At 30.7% G+C, this 19,157-nt stretch overlaps 1 protein-coding gene and 1 long non-coding RNA gene across 3 annotated transcripts; one reads left to right on the top strand and one right to left on the bottom strand.

Moving 5' to 3' along the window:
• Positions 1-409: 409 nt before the first annotated feature.
• On the bottom strand, positions 410-2,400 carry LOC123885021. 2 transcript variants are annotated; one of them, XR_006801050.1, is made up of 5 exons: positions 1,903-2,400; positions 1,740-1,806; positions 1,499-1,595; positions 1,357-1,399; positions 410-719 (listed from the first exon to the last, which is right to left on the bottom strand). It is a non-coding gene; the product is annotated as an uncharacterized LOC123885021 (long non-coding RNA). The 2 variants fall into 2 exon arrangements; XR_006801051.1 differs by having other exon boundaries at positions 1,499-1,543; positions 1,903-2,399.
• Positions 2,401-11,150: 8,750 nt separating this feature from the next.
• On the top strand, positions 11,151-14,872 carry LOC123887483 (protein IQ-domain 26-like). Its single transcript, XM_045936801.1, has 4 exons — positions 11,151-11,168; positions 12,396-12,850; positions 13,377-13,583; positions 13,941-14,872. The coding sequence occupies exons 2-4, from the start codon at positions 12,419-12,421 to the stop codon at positions 14,574-14,576; spliced, it is 1,275 nt and encodes a 424-aa protein (XP_045792757.1). The 5' UTR covers positions 11,151-11,168; positions 12,396-12,418; the 3' UTR covers positions 14,577-14,872.
• Positions 14,873-19,157: the final 4,285 nt, after the last annotated feature.

Genomic DNA, 19,157 nt, shown 5'->3' with positions numbered 1-19,157 from the left:
TCTTTGTTTTGTGCGATTAATATGGTTCTAAACGATAAACATCAATGATCCAAAAGAGCAAACAAACTTAAAAACCAAATTATAATAAGTACGATACAAAAGTAAATTATATAAATGGCTTAGTTTAAATCACATCTTATACTCACAAATCAAACATGCTCTTGAAAGAGATCACACTACTATTCCAAACAAATCATCATTCAGTTTCACAATTCAAGCAAAATGCTCTTGAATGATCATTTACTATGCTACCACTCCAAATAAATCATCACCCAGTTTCATAATTCAAGCAAAAGTTCACTAATATGTCTTCTTTGATAACACGGGTCACATACATTCCATGTGTCTACAATTGATTCAAAATCACTATGATCACATATGATTTTGACAAAAAAGTGAGTCGATTTGCTTTTGAATAATAGAGCCATATATCCTATCAAAGAAGTATCATCAAGAATTCCAAAACCAATAAATTCGAAAGAATAAGGAAATCACTATTCAATTTCATCCAAATTTTCTTTCTACCTCACCTCTAAATCACTACTTCTAATGTCAGATGAAAACCCTCTTTAACTTCAACTATGCTTGAAGAATTTTCTAATTTTTACTTCACCTCATAGACATCAATGTGAGAAAGTTTCACAAATCCTTATGCAAGAGCCTTCTCAACAGTATCAATAGAGTTCGCAAGCAACTTTTTGGAGTAAGAAACTCAGATTCTGCATCTTATTGAGAATTATTTGTAATGTCAGTAAAATCATAATGCAGCAAACACAGTTAGTATCTCAATATCAGTTACAATGATCCATGCATGCTTCATTTTTAGTCAACAATTTCCGACACCTTTAGATTTACCTCTGTGACACATCCAAAATTGCTCAAAATAACACGAAAAATATGGAGACAACATAGTCTATTTTCAACTAAAAAAAAAAGTCTATTTTCATTTAGTTATATAGCAGTACACGTCCATCCTGCTGCAGTCCATACATATGCCCAATATAAAATATAATTATCTTAAAATATTATTAATCTAATTTGCATTAGAAGTTAAATCAATTAATTAAAATTGATACTAACTATAGAAACTATACCTTTAATCAAATAGTAAGAATGCATGAGAGAGAGATGAATAACAAAATTATCTAACACATGAATAACAACAATTCTGTGGAGGCCACAAAGGATGCTTCATTATTCATGTTTATTTCCAATTCCACCTTCCTCTAAGAAAAATATGGTAGTATATGTGAGTTTGATGCATAAGTGCAAAAATACTATTAATAATCATTGCAATCTTCAAAATAATAATAATAAAAAAAAAAAACAAAACATAAAACAATTTATGTTACGCACCACAAAATCTTCTGTGAGATCCAAATGTCTCCTAATGCCACACCTACATAAGAAAAAGTTTCCTAATAAGGATCCATAATTTCCTAATTAACAAAGAAAAGAACAATAAATTGAAATAAGATTAATATGAGAAGACTCTCACCTCCAAATTTGAGCTTCAATTTCTTGTCTCCAATAACATTAAGAGCTGACAATCCAAGAGTGACACTTACAATGAGATTAACAACAAACCTCACAATCTAGTAAGCAAATTTGTGATAAAATATATAAATATGAAGCTTTAAAAGAACTTTTTTTCGAGTCTTCTAAATTTAAATGAACAGAAAACAACAATTATATTGACAACTATAGTACATGAAAACTGATAAAAAGAAGTCACTTACAATCCAGATAGTACTTTTATAATGTCATAGAGAAACCACTGCAAAGTTATCACAATCATACAAATTCCTATACATACAAATGGTAAGACCAAAAAACATGAGCAAGACTAATAATAAAAAAGCAAGATATGTAGTTAAAAAAAATGCTAGTATGTATGTTCACCTGAGAGAGCCATTTTTTTGGCAAGATAAATGATGATTGTTGGTATTTATAGAGAAACATGGAATATTTGCATGTTGGACACATGAAATATTTGCATGTCTTTTGAGCAATTAATAAGGGAGAAGGAGAAGAAGATACAATTGTGAGATGTTAGGGAGAAAGATTAGAGTTTGGACACATGGAATATTTGCATGTCTTTGAGAAATTAATGAGGAAGAAGAAGGAGAAGAAAATACGGTTGTGAGAAATTAAGATAGAAATATTAGGATTGTGAAGATGATAGGTATATGAAGAAAGGAAGGAACATTAAATGAAGGAGTATTCAACCAATGAATTATTTGCAACTGGAAGAGGATTTGAAGGGTTAGTGAATTAATTTCATATTGATTTTTATAGCAAGGTGTATATTAGTGATTGGCTAGCAATTAGGGTTGAAGAAAGGGAGCTAGGGTTTTATGGGGATTGGGGGTTTGGAACGTCCATCTTTTTTAAAGATAGAGATAGAGATAATTTTTACTTTTCTAAGTAGTATGATTTTCTTATTTGTTTATATTTGTATTCAATGCTTTTCTTTCTCTAGTTGATGAAGTGGAAATGTAGATGGTAGGGTATTTTGGAAAGTAAAGGGGGGTGTGGGTAGTGATTCGCAGCAGTATGTATAGCAACAACACATATATTTATCAAAATTCTGAAGCCCACACTATATCCAAGGCCCGACTTCATTAATCAATTTGATTTGTTTGTGGGTCGAAAGAATTTCAAAAACGGTTTAATCTACACTATAGTTATGAAGCATTGATACGTTACACGATACCGATACGATACAACACTGATACAGGCGATGAGAAAATTTTCAAAATTCCCGATACGATACATCCGGGATACGTTATTTAAAAATTAAATTTAAAATTAAATATATAAACATAACTAAAATCGATAATGATAAAAATTAACATTCAAATTGCTCAAAATAAGAAAACAAGTGACAATTAAATATATAGAGTTAAGTACTACCCAAAAAGGTGCGTGACATGGATAGCTCAACTAGTTAAGCTAGTTGAGCTAAGCGTTAAAGAGTTGGAGGTCCAGAGTTAAAGTCATGACAATGAGAAAAACTAATAAAGACATAGTTGGTAACATCATACTCTAATATTCAATACTTAAGAGAAAATACGAATTGTATCAGTATCCTCTCCTACGTTTCCATAATCAAAGAGCATTAATTGTCTGATACTTTTTCGATCGATACGCGTATCGGAAAAGTATCCAACAAGTATTGGTTATATTTTATTTTAAAAAATAATATTAATTGCTGATACTTCTCTAATACGATACTTCTCCGATACGTGTATCATAAAGTATCGGATGAATATCGGTATCGAGTACGTATCGGACACAATACTTTGCCAATTTTGGAGTACCGGGTCTTCACATGTTATAGGAACTCAAAAACTAAAACACAGTTGAACATTTTTCTGTTATAAATTTGTTCTTAATAACATAATTTTTTTTCAAATATAAATTTAATATTAAAAATAAAAAATTAAATAAGTTTAAATAATATACATATATATACACACAAAAGAAAAAATGAATCTTACCAAAAAAAGAAAAAGATCAAAAAATGAATAACATAGATATGATACAAACAAATCAAGTTTAATACATATCATACTACAACAAAATATTCAAAATAGAAAGAAAAATGATACTATTTGTATAATTAATTTGAGACAATTTTGGACAATTTTCTAGCTCATACTCACACTATAATTATCTCGTTGAACTTGGTTCATGAACCAAATGACTCAATTCGATAATTAAACTCATTAAATAAATGAGTCGAGTTGAGCTTAAGCGAGTTCGACTCGACTCATTTCCAGCCTTAATTGATTATACAAATATCACGATCATTAGAAAAATGCGGATAGACATTTGTGTATGATGATTGCCCATATTCTATATATACTGAATTCTTTGTCAAAGTGATTCTACACTCAAGTTGTGGATAGCTTATAAATGGAAAACAAAAAACTCAAGTTGTGGATAGATTCCTCATGGTAAGTGGTAACAACTAAGTAATTAACTACACAAATTAAAAGGCTTTGCGATTTTGCGTAAAATAATTTTCTTGAAGCTATGTGGAAGAGTATTTTGCAGCTGCATGTACCAGGGCGAATTAGATGTTTCACTTGACTTTATGACTCATATGTGTGATTATTGTGGAGCAAATAGGATCATCTCGAAGCATGCTAAGGAGTTAACCATGGTGAGGTGGAGGCTGCCAAAGAGTGGTTGGGTGATGATGCTTCAAAGGAAAGGATGGGAGCAGGGTGTGGTGGAGTGATTCGAGGTAGTGATGGCAAGTGGATTTGAGGCTTTGCGACGTTTATAGGTGTAAGTAGTGTTTTTTGTGGCGAAATTGTGGGGACTTCTCGAAGACCTATCTTATGCTCGAATTTTGAGATTCAATATAATTGAGTTTCATGTGGATTCTATGGTTGTAGCTCAAGTGATTACCGGGTTGACTAATAATAATATCATTGGAGGGACTCTTGTTCAAAAATTTTGAAGCTTGTTAGAGCCAAAGTGGGAGGTTTGCCATTTTCACACCACAAAATAAATAATTGTAATATGAGATGTGATCTTACATTTATACGATCATGGGGATGAAAATTTTACAAGTATACGAATGAATATATGTTCAACATAAATTTTTAATTTGGATCTTACATTAAATTGAATAAAATTTTAAATAATAGAATAATTGAATGAAGAATTATATATTATATTGTCTAATTACAAAAAAAAATCTATTAGATATATTTATGATGGGTGGACCATCCAAATTTTTATACACGAGATGAAGGTTCTCTAGGTTATATTAGTGGCTATACTCAATGTAGAGAAATGGAGAATCTAGAGTTTGAATTTTGGTCCCCCAAATAATGTCAAAATTTACAAACTGAGTTATATTCATAGGACCACATGAATGACAATTTTACAAGTATATGAATGAATGTTTAATGTTTAATATAAATTATTTATAAGTTTTAAAATTTCAAAACTTTAATTGCAAACACAGAAAAATAAAATTTCAAGATTTGGTCCAAGATTTGATCATTGGCCAAGGGATATAGAAAATAATATACACTTTTAATTATTTGGTGGAACAATTATTTCTCATAGGAACCTGAAATTAACACACAAAAAAAAATTATATACACCTTTAAAAATAAAAATAGGATAACCAAATGTACACTTAATTTTTTTTATTAAAAAATATACATTTTAATCTAATTATTATTAAAATACTATAGAAAAATTGATATCATAATATAAAATAATTAATATTTTTATAAGTAAAAACTAAGATGTGCATTGCACTGGTAATTTATACTATAATAGATCTTATATTTTAGGACGGATGGAGTAATCGATGTGTATCACTATACACTTTGTTTTGTTGTCAAACAACCTAGTATATATATAATACAACTATGATCTTTAAACGTAAATTTTTTAAACGTAAATTTTTTAAAGAAAATTAATATGTCTTTTATTTAATTTTTTATTCTTTAAAAGACAATTTTTTTTTTTGGATAATAAAAGGCAATTATTTACTAAAGTTTAGCTACTTGTAAGCGGATAAAATTATCTATAAAAATTACAAATTTACATGATCATGAATAATTTGAAGTCTTACGTAATAAAAAGATAAAAAAAATTCATATTTTCATATTCATTTGTGTGCTCAAAGTGGTTAAAAATCAACAACTTTTAATCTATGACTAGTCTCACACTCGTGCGATGCACAGGTGTTATGTGGTATTTTATATTATAATGTTGAAAAATTATTTGTATAAATTGTAACAATAAGTATTATAAAATGAAAATTATAATAATAATAATAATAATAATAATAATAATAATAATATAAAAGTGATGTACTTATCACTTCCTCCAACCAATATATATACCTATATGTATAGAGAATGAGTACGGACCATCAAAATTGAATCAAATATATTTATTTTTTTGGTGGGGTGTGCCAGCCAATGCAATAGTGCAACGCATAGGCGACACACTAAAATTGAATGAAATATGATAATGATAATGGTTATTATATATTTCAATCTCATAACCTAACTTTTTGCATAACCTTCACTCTTCTCTAAAATTATAATGTAATTAAGTCAATAATGTATATCTTCGTATTTTTTTTGTGTGACTAAATTATAAACTCTTTGTTGTTTCTATGAAAACGGTTGACATTTAAATGGGATAAATGTTGAAAGAGAATCCAACCATGTTCATCTTCATTGTCACTAAGAAATGTTATAATAATGTAGAAAAATGTAACATCACAACAATAATTTTTGGATAATTTGAGAGGTATAATTCAATAATAATGTAGAAAATTGTAACATCTTGTGACATCAATTTTTGGATAATTAGAGAAGCATAATTCTTTATGATTTATTATGAGACTGATATAATATAAAAAAAAATAGAGATGAGAATGATATAATATTGATTATATTGAAAAAAAATATAAGGAAGTGATGTGGAAACAAAAAAAATAGAGATGAAAATGATATAATATAAGGAAGTGATGTGGCATTATTGTGTGATTTAATTGGATGTAAATGAGTGATGTGGATTAGGGTTAAGATGGATAGTAGGAGAACTATCTAGGAATTATATATATAGATTTGCACCCTTAATAAAGAAAAAAAGGTATTAGGCAACCCACAACCACATACATTATTTAACATCAATGAGACAACCACTAACCATAATAACTAACGAGAGGAGGGATCCGTTAATTCTATGAGTAAGTTTTTATTGACTTACTCCACTTAATAACTCGATATTGATATTATATTTCTTCAATCTAACCGTTGAATTCAAAGATCTCATTGAGTAGATCAACTTCACAAATTTTTATAAAAATCCAAAAAATGTAGTTATGTATTCAGACTATTGAAATTCAACGGTTTTTTTTTTAAGTTTGTCGTACGTTCAATTGAAATTGTCAGAAAAAAGTATCAAATGATTTTGAATTTTTCTTAACAAATGCTCTTTTAACATTTTCCTTTTTATAAATAGAATCATACAAGTAGACCATATGAAATACTCCCTCCGATCCTTATTATAAGAAGAAGTTTATTTTTTAAATTCATAGAATGTTGGAGATATCTAATCAATATAAGGACCGGAGGGAGTACTACTTTTCCAAGGGTGTGTTTGTTTCGGGGATTAAAATTATAATCCTAGGATTATTATTCCTTGGAATATTATTGCTGGGAACATTATTCCTATCAATATGTTTGGTAAATAAATAAAGTTCCTTGGAACATTTTTAAAATAAATTCAATTAATATTTTAAAATATTAAAATAAAAAAATAAATGAGTTAAAAATAATGAGAGAGTGGGGAGTTATGGGTGGTTACCTCTTATTCTCATGGGAATGTAAGATTCCCACCATTTAATATGGGAATAAAAAGTGGGAAAGTCATGTGTAATTTATATTCCAAGGAATAAAAAGTTCCTAGGCATAATTTTTTAAAACTTGAAACAAACATAGGAATTAAAGATTCCAAAAGTCACATTCCTGAGAATAAATTTATAATCCATGAAACAAACACCCCCAACAATTATTACTATCTATTACGGACTATTAGCCCATTCCCCTTCCATCTACTATATCCCTTGTCTTCTACATGAAAATTGCTTTTTTCCCCCCCATTGTTTCCTCCAAGGCCCCCCAAAGTGACCATTTTGACCCTATAAATGCGTTTGGACTCTAGAATCCGAAATTTGTTTGTTATGGTCCATACAATCCGAAATCAGTTTAAACAAGCAATTGGCTGGTTATGCCTGCCTTGTACGTGATGTTTTGCCCTGAAAAACCTGGGTTTGGACTGTACAATCCGAACATCCTTATTTTTAACAGTTTTGGAGTATGGAGGCCGAAACTTGTTTGATATGGACCATACAATCCGAAACCAGTTTAAACAAGTCATTGGCTGGCTATGCCTGACTTGTACATCGTTGATGATTTGCCCAGGAAAACTTGATTTTGGACTGTACAATCCGAAATGCTTTGATTTTTAAAATTTTGCATCATTTCGGATTCTACCAACTGGAAACGCTCATATTCGGTGTGTAGGATCCGAATAGAGTCTATATAGCCTATATTTCAGAAGTTGCACTTTCATAACCACTTGGACACTCAATTGGGAGCTTTGTAGCTAGGGCGATTTTTTTGGCGTATCAGAGACTTGAAAGCAACGTTTATTCACTCAAAGAGGGGCGCAATACTCAATCGGAGTCATACAAGAGGTAATAAGCACTTTAAACCGTTCATTTTTTCAATTTTCATGGTTTTATGATCGCAATCGCGTTTGGCTCATACAATCCGAACTCATTTCGGATCCCACATGCCAAACTGGACAGCTTTTAAAAATTTTGAAATTTATTGTGATAGGTAGGGTTTGTGATGGCCGAACCTCCGTTTGAAATGAAACCGAACATCGATGAACCCGATATTGCACAACCTAATGTAGTTGAACCCGCAAATATTTTGGTTAACACTGCCAATTATTTTTTTTAAGTGTGAAAAGTATAAGGTCCGAGATGAGATGATCGAATGGTGCAAAAAAGAGGCTATAATGAAGCCAAATGAAGACGAACTCATTTTGCTTGAATTGTTTTTAAGTTTGAAGTTGTAATTTACGTTTTAGAGTTTGAAGTTATGATTTATTTGATTACGTTTGAAGTTATCGTATGTAATGACAATGGTTATTTTTAACTTTTAATTTAGTGCAAAAGAGCAAATTCCGAACATGCATAATGTTGGCCTGTAAAACTGTAAAAAATTTCTGCAGAAAACTTGATTTTGGACTGTACACTCCAAAGCTGTAATTTTAGTGACCATTTCGGTTCGCAGGATCCAAACCTGTGATTTTCGTGACCATTTTGGTTCGCAGGATCCAAACCTGTGATTTTCGTGACCATTTCGGTTCGCAGGATCCAAACCTGTGATTTTCGTGACCATTTCGGTTCGCAGAATCCAAACATAATTGGTTTTGGATTGTAGACTCCAAACCAACGTATAAGCACAATTTTCGCCCCCCCCCCCCCCCCCCAAACGTGTTCCCATCTATAATTGGCTTGTTTCGGATCCCACGAACCAAACATAATATATTTCGGATCCTAAGATCCATAGCTTCCTAAACCCCCCAAATTCAAGGTTATTTTGGGATTTTTGGGGGGTTTAAGAGGAACATGGGGGCGAAAAAAGCAATTTTCCTTCTACATTCACATGAGCCCCCACTCTCTCCCTTATTTTCTCTCATTAGTTACATCGAAGTGCAAATTCAAATAAAATTTATTACGATCCAAAATATTCGGAGAAAATGTTCCTTAGAAGAGTCAATTTTCTTGTCATTTTATGATTTTTATTAATGAGTGGTTACGGACTTACAGTAGCGTTTCATTTTATTTTCTTGATAAAGTTACTTACGGCAACTGCGTTTTATTGAGTCTTTTAATTCCATTTAAGCTTACCTAACTTAATAAAGAGTACTAACTTTTTTTTGGTAGAATAAGTACTAACTTGTACAGTATATATCTGTCCTAAATAAAAACTAGTACTCCATCCGTTCTATAATAAGTGAGTCAGTTGACTGCGTCGTCACGCATGTCGATGCATAACTTTGACGACTAATAATTTTAATTGTATAATATTAAAAATTATAAAAATATGATATTTTGAAAATACTCATCGAGATGAATTCAACATCTTATGTAAAAAAAAAACTATTTTTTTTCTTCTTGATAATGTGTAACATTTGACAAGTTTTTTCTTCTTCAAAGGATTCATATATATGTTACACATTGAATGAGAGAGGTGGATATTATAAGTAGGATTTTTTTTTGATTAAGTATAGTAGCTAGTAGGCCTTTTAACACAAACATGAAACAACTAGAATTTTATTTTAACACAATGTACTAATATTGATTGATCAAACTGGTACAGATTCAAATATATAACTATTGCGTATCAAGAAAATTTAGTTGAAATTCACATTGTGTGTTTTATAGGTTTTTAGACGGAGATTAATCACGGTAAACAATTTGTATGTAATTTTTTATTTTATTTTTGAGTAGATCGGACAACTTGAAAATATTGAAGTACAATCATAGACACATGACCATACACAAACTATTCAAGCACAATGGGTGACTCGAAAAGTGAAATGTTGACACGAAGTGATGACAATAACATTATATATTTTTTTTGAAGAAGTTAAATCAATCACTTAAATTGGCACCAAAGAAAATCGAACACAATACTTTAAGGAAGAGCACACTCTTAGAAATCTTTTTGAGAGTTGTCTGAGTAACATTAGAAATATTTTTTCCACCGATATTTTGGGGCTCAACAGTCAACACCCCTCGTTTGATTCGGTTGTAATTTTTTTTTTGTTTGGGTTTAGACCCTCTATGATATAATTTTTTTTTGCATGCAACACTGTAATATTGTTATTTTTGAGAGTTGTCCGAATAAGATTAGAAATCATTTTTCTGCTGATATTTTGGAGCTCAACACTCCTCGTTTGATTCAGTTGTAATATTTTTTTTTTGTTTGGGTTTGCCCTCTCTGATATAAAAAAAGATTTTTGGTGTTATTTTTAAATTAAATAAATGGTTGAGATTAAAATTACGTGGACATATATTATTATACAAAATTTAAAATTACCAAACTGACCATCAACTCATCAATCATGTAATTAGCTTGAAATAAAAAATATAGTACTCCCAAAACTTTGATTTCCTTAGAGGAGGCCAAAGGCAAAGACCATAAAACAGAACAAGAAAAAGACAGTAGAATTCAAAATTTGAATCACAACCCAATAATTAACTTGAAAAATCATAGTATTAAGAGTATACTGCAAAGTTATTATAATAGCAAAATCACATGGTAGTATTAATTATTATCCTAAGGTAAGAAAAACAACCAAATTTGGAGTATCCCAAAGAGAGGCACTATTACTAGAAGTTCACCTCAGAATAGAATTTAATGCTATCATCAGTTATGCAAAATCCCATTGACTGCTCCTCCGTTTATTTCTCATCTGAGACTATTTGAAAACCCACTTTTTCACAAACCCACTGTTCCATATTTTCTACCATATAACAAAATATTTAATACTTTTTTATCATATCATTTTGCAGATAAAGATATAAAAATAAGGTAAGCATATCATATGGAATCAAATTCATCAGCATATGGTCAGAATTACTAACTCAGAATCAGAAAAAGAAATTTTAATTTTTTTACTTTATTCTGGAAAAAAACATCACTATTCTGTTGTTACAAGATACGGAGGAAAACAGAAAGATCTTTTTTTTTATTTCATTTTCAAAGACCCAATTTTGGATTATTAGTGGGGACAAAAAAGATTATATAAAGTAACCATTTTTGAGTTGGTATAATGCTTTTAATGTATAGTACAATTTCACAGCAAAATATGCAGTGTACTATTATTGTTTTTCAATGGTGTTATTATTAATTTGGTTGCAGAACATAACTAATAGTTATAAAGGAAGAAACTTTTTCATAGATTGAAGTCTATAAAGAAAATACTCAAATGGGTTTTTGAAATGAAACTATACTCAATGAGATTTTTGAACTAGAAAACTCTCACTCACGGGTTAATTTGTTTTTTAGTGGGTATCTTTTCATATACGTAGAAAAAACAGTACACATTGTTCCAGAAAGTTTTTGTGCAATTGTTGGAAGCATTTGACAGTGTTTTTTGTAAGTTTGGAGAGATTGTTATTGGTTGAGTTCAAAGAAAAAAAGTGCTTTTTGAATTTAAGATTAGTAGTAGAATCTGTTTTTATGGTCTTTAGGTTACTTTTTTCCTTTTCATTTTTCCTATGATTATTATTCTAATTATTGTTTTCACTTTTTTCATCAGTTTTTTACCTTTATGTTTTGTCTCTAATTCTTGTCTCTTTACCATGTTTTAGATTTTCATGTTTATTTGCAAGTTCTTTGTTTTTGAGGTTATTAATTATTATTATTATTTTTAAGATTAATTTTTTTTTTTGTGGTTAATTTGAATCTCTCTCTGAAAACTTCTGTGACATCTTTTTGTCATGTAATACAGTTTTTCACGAGGACTTGTCAGAAATTTTTATATTCTTTTTTCAAAAAAAGTTCCATCTTTATCCAAATTTTAATTATTTAGTAACTTAGTAATATATTGAATAATATTTTCCTTCATGTGTTGCTCACATCACTGATTATGCTAAGATTCTTTATATGTTCTTTATTTTAGCACTAAACACCACTTGTTTTGTTTCCTTCAACACATTTTTTTTTTAAATTTTCCTCAATTCCCTCGTATTGCGTTTATTCAACATTTTGCTCTCACTATTTGACATTGTTTTTCTCATCATTAACTCACTTCAGATTCTTGACTCAAAAAACTAGTTATGGGAAAAGCTAGTAGGTGGTTCAAGAATTTGTTAGTAGGAAACAAGAAAAAGGAAAAGGAGATGAAGGACCACAATGAAATTAATTCAGGTTTCATGACACCTGACAATACCAACAAAAAGGAGAAGAAAAGATGGAGTTTTGCAAAACAAGGGAAGAATGTGGAAGTTGAGGAACCAAATATTACTCCAAATTCATCTTCTGATACTTCTTGGCTTAGATCCTATATTGCTGATACTGATAATCAGCAGAACAAACATGCAATTGCTGTTGCAGCTGCTACGGCGGCCGCTGCGGATGCTGCTGTTGCCGCCGCTCAGGCTGCCGTGGCGGTTGTGAGACTGACTAGTCATGGAAGAGGTACATTGTTTAGTGGAAGTAGAGAGAAATGGGGTGCTGTAAAGATCCAAACTTTCTTCAGAGGCTATTTGGTATGTTTGTTTTTTCTTAGATTTTGTAGATGTTTTGTGATTTGATTTAAAATGGTTCAAATTTGGTTTTGTTCATTTGGGTATGTATGTTTTTTCTCTGTATTTGTAAATGTTTTTGATTTGGTAAAATTGGATTGTTTTATGATTTGTGACAAAGATGTTTTGGTTGGTATAAGTGCTTTTGCTTGATTTCTACTTCTTTGTCTGCTCTCAAAAGGTGAGAAAGTGTTATTTTAGATTCTTTTTATTTACTAGATTCTTAATAAAACAGTGTTCCTCTATTTCTGTTTGGATCCTTGAAACTAGTGGCATATACTTTCCCTTTTTTCCACAATCTTATTGACTTACCTTGTTTTTCAAAACCTCATTTTCTGTTAAACCATATAGAATATTTGACATAATGTTGACTTACCTTGTTTCATGCTTTCTAATGCTGTGATTTGTTATGGTTTAGGCTCTATAAACTTGATCTGTTTTGTGGTTTTGGCCTTGATTCAAAGTTTATGTTGTTTGATTAATTTTTCAGGCAAGGAAAGCTCTTAGAGCATTGAAAGGATTGGTTAAGATTCAAGCTCTTGTTAGAGGCTATCTAGTTAGAAAAAGAGCTGCTGCAACTCTTCACAGTATGCAAGCTCTATTCAGAGCTCAAACTTCTGTTAGAACACAAAGAGCTCGTCGTTCCATGAGCAAAGAAAATCGATTCCTACCTGAAAATCTTGCAAGAAAATCTTTGGTAAAAATACTGATATTTCTTATCCTTCATGCTGCATTGCATACCAAACATGTACATGTTTGGATCATCGGTGATTTTGTTGAAGCCTCGGTACATGTTTGAATTTGCAGTGAGATAGACAGAATCACTATGAACCACCACGATTTTGGAAAAAGCTACACTATGTAGTTTCAGCCAAATCAATCTGTCAATTTAGCCGAATTCACGGTCGATTCAAACATACACTTAAAATGTAGTTTTTGTCAAAATCACACTGGCACACAATGATTTAGTCAGACTCACTGTGCCGCCAATCGAATCATATACATATATGGCGTCTAATTTGTTTGCTTATGTTTTCTTTTGTTACTTGGTTAGGAACGATTTGATGAAACAAGGAGTGAGTTTCACAGCAAAAGGTTACCAACATCATTTGAAACATCAATGAATGGATATGATGATCAAAGTCCAAAGATTGTTGAAATTGACACATCATACAAGACAAGAACAAAATCTAGGAGATTTACCTCAACAATGTCTGAATGTGGAGAAGAATTACCACATTGTCACACAATTTCATCATCACCTCTTCCAGGTAGAATCTCAATTCCAGCTGATTGTAGAAATCATCATCATCAACAACAACAAGACTTTGATTGGTATTTCAACAATCTTGAAGACACTAGGTACCCTACGACACATAACACACCGCGTTTCAATCATTCGTCTATGCGTCCAAATATTGCTCCAAACACACCATCAAAAAGTGTTTGTGGTGACACTTTCTTTAAACCTTATTATTACTCAAATTTCCCTAATTACATGGCTAATACTCAGTCATTTAAGGCTAAATTAAGGTCTCATAGTGCTCCTAAACAAAGACCTGAAGTTAAGAAAAGGCTTTCACTCAATGAAATGATGGCTGCAAGAAACAGTATAAGTGGTGTTAGAATGCAAAAGCCACCATCTTCAAATTTTCAGACACAACATGAAGAAGAATCTTGGATTTCTTGATATTATAAGTTATACAGCTATGGTTTGTCACAGTTGAAGAAATTTGAGAGGAAACTACAACTTATAATGATGTTATAGTTGTTAGTTAGTGCTTTTGAATTTGATTTTTTTTTCTTCCTTTGATTTGTGTTTGTGTACATTCTTTTAAAGAGTTCTTTTTCTTTTCAATCATTCTCTTTCTTTTGTTATTACCAAGTGGTTTACATCTAGTAAAGAATTTGGCTTGGTTTTTTCTCTTTAAGAAACATAACTTTGTAGTTGTACTTATAGTGCTTATTGGCTTTTTCTTCTTTGGAATGTAGTAAGAAATTCAAAACCAATGAACCAACACTTGAAATGTTCTGTGCTCTACAAAAAGATAGCCAAAAAAGCATGGACACTCCTCGGATTAGGCGTGTTCTGCTGTCGGACATGGATCGTATTCGACACGATATGACACCGACACTTACAATTACATGGATCAAGTCATTTTCTCAAATTATTATCCTTACCTACGTGTTAGTGTCCCGTAACCGTGTCGTGTCCGTATTTGTGTATGTGTTTCATTGAGACAGCTTGTTTAGTGAAATTTCATGGTAAACTTGTAAACGGAATGATGGTGTCTCTTTGTCTCTTGCCAACTTGAAATAAATTCTAATAGTTGAAGTGTCTGTCACTGAAACAACAGTTTGTTTGTTTTACTCAGTAACTATTTTGATTTCTCATAATGTTCATAATGCAATCTCATACCTGCACGAGCTCGGGATCCATTTGTTACGGTGTAAATTCAGTTCAGTCATGCGTCTCTCTGCCTAGAAGCATATTAGGAGCAGCTCGTTGACACTCAGGGCCGGTCCCGACTATTTGGAGGCCCGGTTTGAATATTAAAAATGGACCTTAATAAAAAAAAAAATTAAACAATTAAAAGAATCATCCTCTATTTAAATTATAAGGAACATAAGAAACATCAACAAAGAATTCGTCAAGTGGTAAAAGTTTTGATCATCGTATGGATTCTATTTCATTGCACATGCGTATGGAGAAAATTTGTTTATGAGAGGAGAAAATTCCTAATAAAAATACGTGTAATTATTTTTTTTTTACTTGATTAGGATATTTTTACTAAACATATGATATTTTATGAACATTGATAATACTATATATAACTATTATTACAGGGCTTCAAAATTAATCTATTGAATACATCTGATATTTTATAAATACCGACAATATATAACTGTTATTATAGGATCTCAAAATTTTGAATTGAGACCTCCAAAATTTAGAGACCCGATGCCGTCGCTCACCTGCACCCCTATGGAGGCCGGGTCTGTTGACACTCTGCCCCCATCAGCCAGCTTTAGATGTCACACTTTGCGTGGTCTAAGCCCGACCTAATAAAATATATCAATATCTAGGTCTTTTTTTTGAAGCAATCAATATCTAGGTCTTGTATGTTATAAGCTTATTAGTAAGTTAAAATGAGCACATATTTTAAAAAATTAAATCAGAAAATATTCTTAGAAAGTAAATAGCCCCTAATAATTTCACTTCATGTGTTTGGCCATCAACAATGGGAGAACATTACTCAGTTGTTCAGAGAAGTTATATTTGTTTATGGCAAAAATTTGAACCTCAATCCTTTGCCACTAATTATATTGCCAGCTAACTGTGTGAAGGCTTTAGCAATAACTACTAGCTAGCTACTAGTGATGTTCAAGTTGGAAGAATCTCTTAAAATTATGTGTAATGCCACAGCATCAAGTTGCAATGACAGTGACACTATTAATATGTTCCTTTCCTTTGTCTTTTCTCATGTTAATAACCAATTTTATATCATCAATATCACTTGTGTTTCAAATGGGGTGACCCTAAAATCAGTACCAAAGATTCTTTTGCATATAAGATAAACTTTTGGTTCCCAAAAAGATGTAAGAATATTTTTCATTTTGCCATAATTTATTTAATAAAAATATCTTACAAGTTTCATAAATAATACTAGTAACATGAATACTAGTCCAGTAAAATTAATTTAGTTGATAAGAATATTGCATTATGCAAAGTCGGGATTGAAACCTTATGTTGAATTTAATAAAAAAATTGTTATTGCACTTGATTTAAATAAATATAGGTGAATATTGTATTGAGTTTTATTTAAGAATGAGCCGATATGAGTTGTGTCATTTGTTTGGTCAATTCGTTACGAGGTTCCTCCCTCTATTGGTGGATATACTTTATGACCATCTCAGTGAGTCTGAATACACTGCACGTGAATGTTGGTATCTATCAAATGTGACTCAAGTCCCACATTTTTGGAAGAGTTGAGGTTGGACATAAACATATTTGTCTTAAGATTTTAGGTGAAAGTGTGGTGTCAAAAATCACTTATAAGGTTGCTAAATGCCTAATGTGTCGATCCAATCCAGTAAGACTCGCTCCATTCGGCCCAACAATGAAACACATCAGGAGGAGGACAACAACTCTCATACTCTTCACCATCTCTACAATCCTAACCAATCTTAAAAGGTATCCCATCCTGTTGATAATATGCTATAATTTCTATCGATTGATTGATGACAAATTCCTTAAATTTCAACATCTTAGACTACTTATTTAGAGAAGAATAAATTTTTTAGTAACTAAACTACTTGTAAAAAAATAACATGAATACTAGATTTTTACCTTTTTGTACGGATTTATTGAAAGTGTATTTTGTTCACTACGCAATTATTTATATATATATATTCCAACCATCTTGACATATCATGTTTATTTCATTCATTCTGTTTTTTTCCCCACATTTTAAACCCCTTACATATTTTGCATAATCATATAGCACATATGATTATATTTCGTTCTAGGAGACATACATTATTTTTTCTTAACTCAAAAACAATCATATCTTATCGACACTGAAAACACACTAAAATTACTATTTACGCAAGCCTACATAATAATTACTAAGAGTTACAGGAAACAAAAATGTCATGAGCACAAATGCTTTCATAGCAAGAGTAAATAAAAATGATTAGCTAAGTCAAATTTAAATCAAGATTCAGATTTGAACATCTCCTGTATAAAATATATTTTGGTATGCACGGTCAACATAAAAAGTTTCACACTTACATATGTATTAGTATATACATAGTTGCATGTGTATTTATTTTATTATGAAAAATAAATAGAATTACAAAATAAAAAAGGGAAACAAATTTCTCTTACATCATCGTCAATAAGCAAATTAAGAAGAGGAAAATAAAAAAATAACTCCATTAAAGTCAATGCCCCTTACTATTTATTAGCCAACAAGTAAGCACACACATTTAGCTTCACTGCAAATGTGATGAATAGAAAACCTTCAACTTTGCGGTCAAGGATATGTGTATAGAAAAAATTCGGTTAGGATGAGGGAATCCACCTTATATGTTCTATAACTTTTTTGACGAAGATTAATTATCATTAACAGCGATGAAAACTTCGTACTAATATTATATATAAAAAAAAACTTCAACTTAAGTACGTATTAGAGAAGACCTTTTGAATATTTTTTTTAATAAAGCATTTAAAAAATGGTAAGATTTCACTGTATTATTCGCAACAACTTTAATTTTTTTTGGTAGATAAACAAATGAAAAATCAATGAAAACTCAACATACACATAAAGTGGTGTGATTGGAGTCCTAATCATAGCATTCAACCTAATATTTTTATATTTCTATCAGTTGACCTAAGATTTATAAATATAACTCTAAAATTTAATTCGAGCACGATGAAACATCATAATAATGAAACATGATTAAACACACACAACAATTTTTTTATACTCTGAATGTCAATTACTAAATCTTTACAGAAATGAATGAAGGAGAAGTATAATAAATAAATTTTGTAAAAAAAGAGCAGAAAAATAAATTAAAATGATGTAAAGTACAGTATCATGTTTTTGGCCGCGTGATCCCCACGCGTTGAGGAAGTGTGTGGGTGCTGCATTTTGAAGGAGCCAATCCGAAAGCACAGTTTGAATCTTAAATTTCATATCCAACAATGATTAGAGTTTCATTTGACTGTTGGGTTTTGAGAACATTTTTGTTATTGAATTTCGAGTCAACATTTCTTTTTTCATGAATCATGTGGCTCAGCTGAAAAAACATCATTCTTGACCGATTAAGGGGTAGTTTGGGCAATGCATATTTATTTGACAGAATAATTAACCTCATCCATATAGTACATCATCGTCACTATTTTCGTGCAGTGTGTCGATAATTTGAGATATACATACACCATCCGTATGTAATATAGATAAATTCTAATATGGACCACTTCATCAAGAGATTTATGGTGGACCAGTCACAAATAACATTATAATGAATACAAATTTTATAAAATCTATCGTTGGATTAAAAGTTTAGATCATATAGATAATCCATAGAAAAATTTAGAAAAATTGAAAACCATTTGATATGTTATTGAGACACATCAAGATTAACGATTTATTAAATAACGTAAATCTTGATGGGTCTCAATAACACCTCAAATGATTTTCAAAAAAATTTATGGATGACCTATACGATATAAATTTTCAATCCAATAGTAAATTTTGTA

Source organism: Trifolium pratense, linkage group LG5, assembly GCF_020283565.1.
Source record: "Trifolium pratense cultivar HEN17-A07 linkage group LG5, ARS_RC_1.1, whole genome shotgun sequence".
In the NCBI taxonomy this organism is placed as follows: domain Eukaryota; kingdom Viridiplantae; phylum Streptophyta; class Magnoliopsida; order Fabales; family Fabaceae; genus Trifolium; species Trifolium pratense.
This window is presented reverse-complemented; position numbering and strand designations above follow the sequence as displayed.

Excerpts from the sequence above, each read along its gene's own strand:
- LOC123887483 (XM_045936801.1), top strand. The coding sequence starts at position 12,419 with ATGGGAAAAGCTAGTAGGTGGTTCAAGAATTTGTTAGTAGGAAACAAG. Across the intron at positions 12,851-13,376 it reads CTTTCTTCAGAGGCTATTTG|GCAAGGAAAGCTCTTAGAGC; the intron begins GTATGTTTGTTT and ends TTAATTTTTCAG. Across the intron at positions 13,584-13,940 it reads ATCTTGCAAGAAAATCTTTG|GAACGATTTGATGAAACAAG; the intron begins GTAAAAATACTG and ends TTACTTGGTTAG.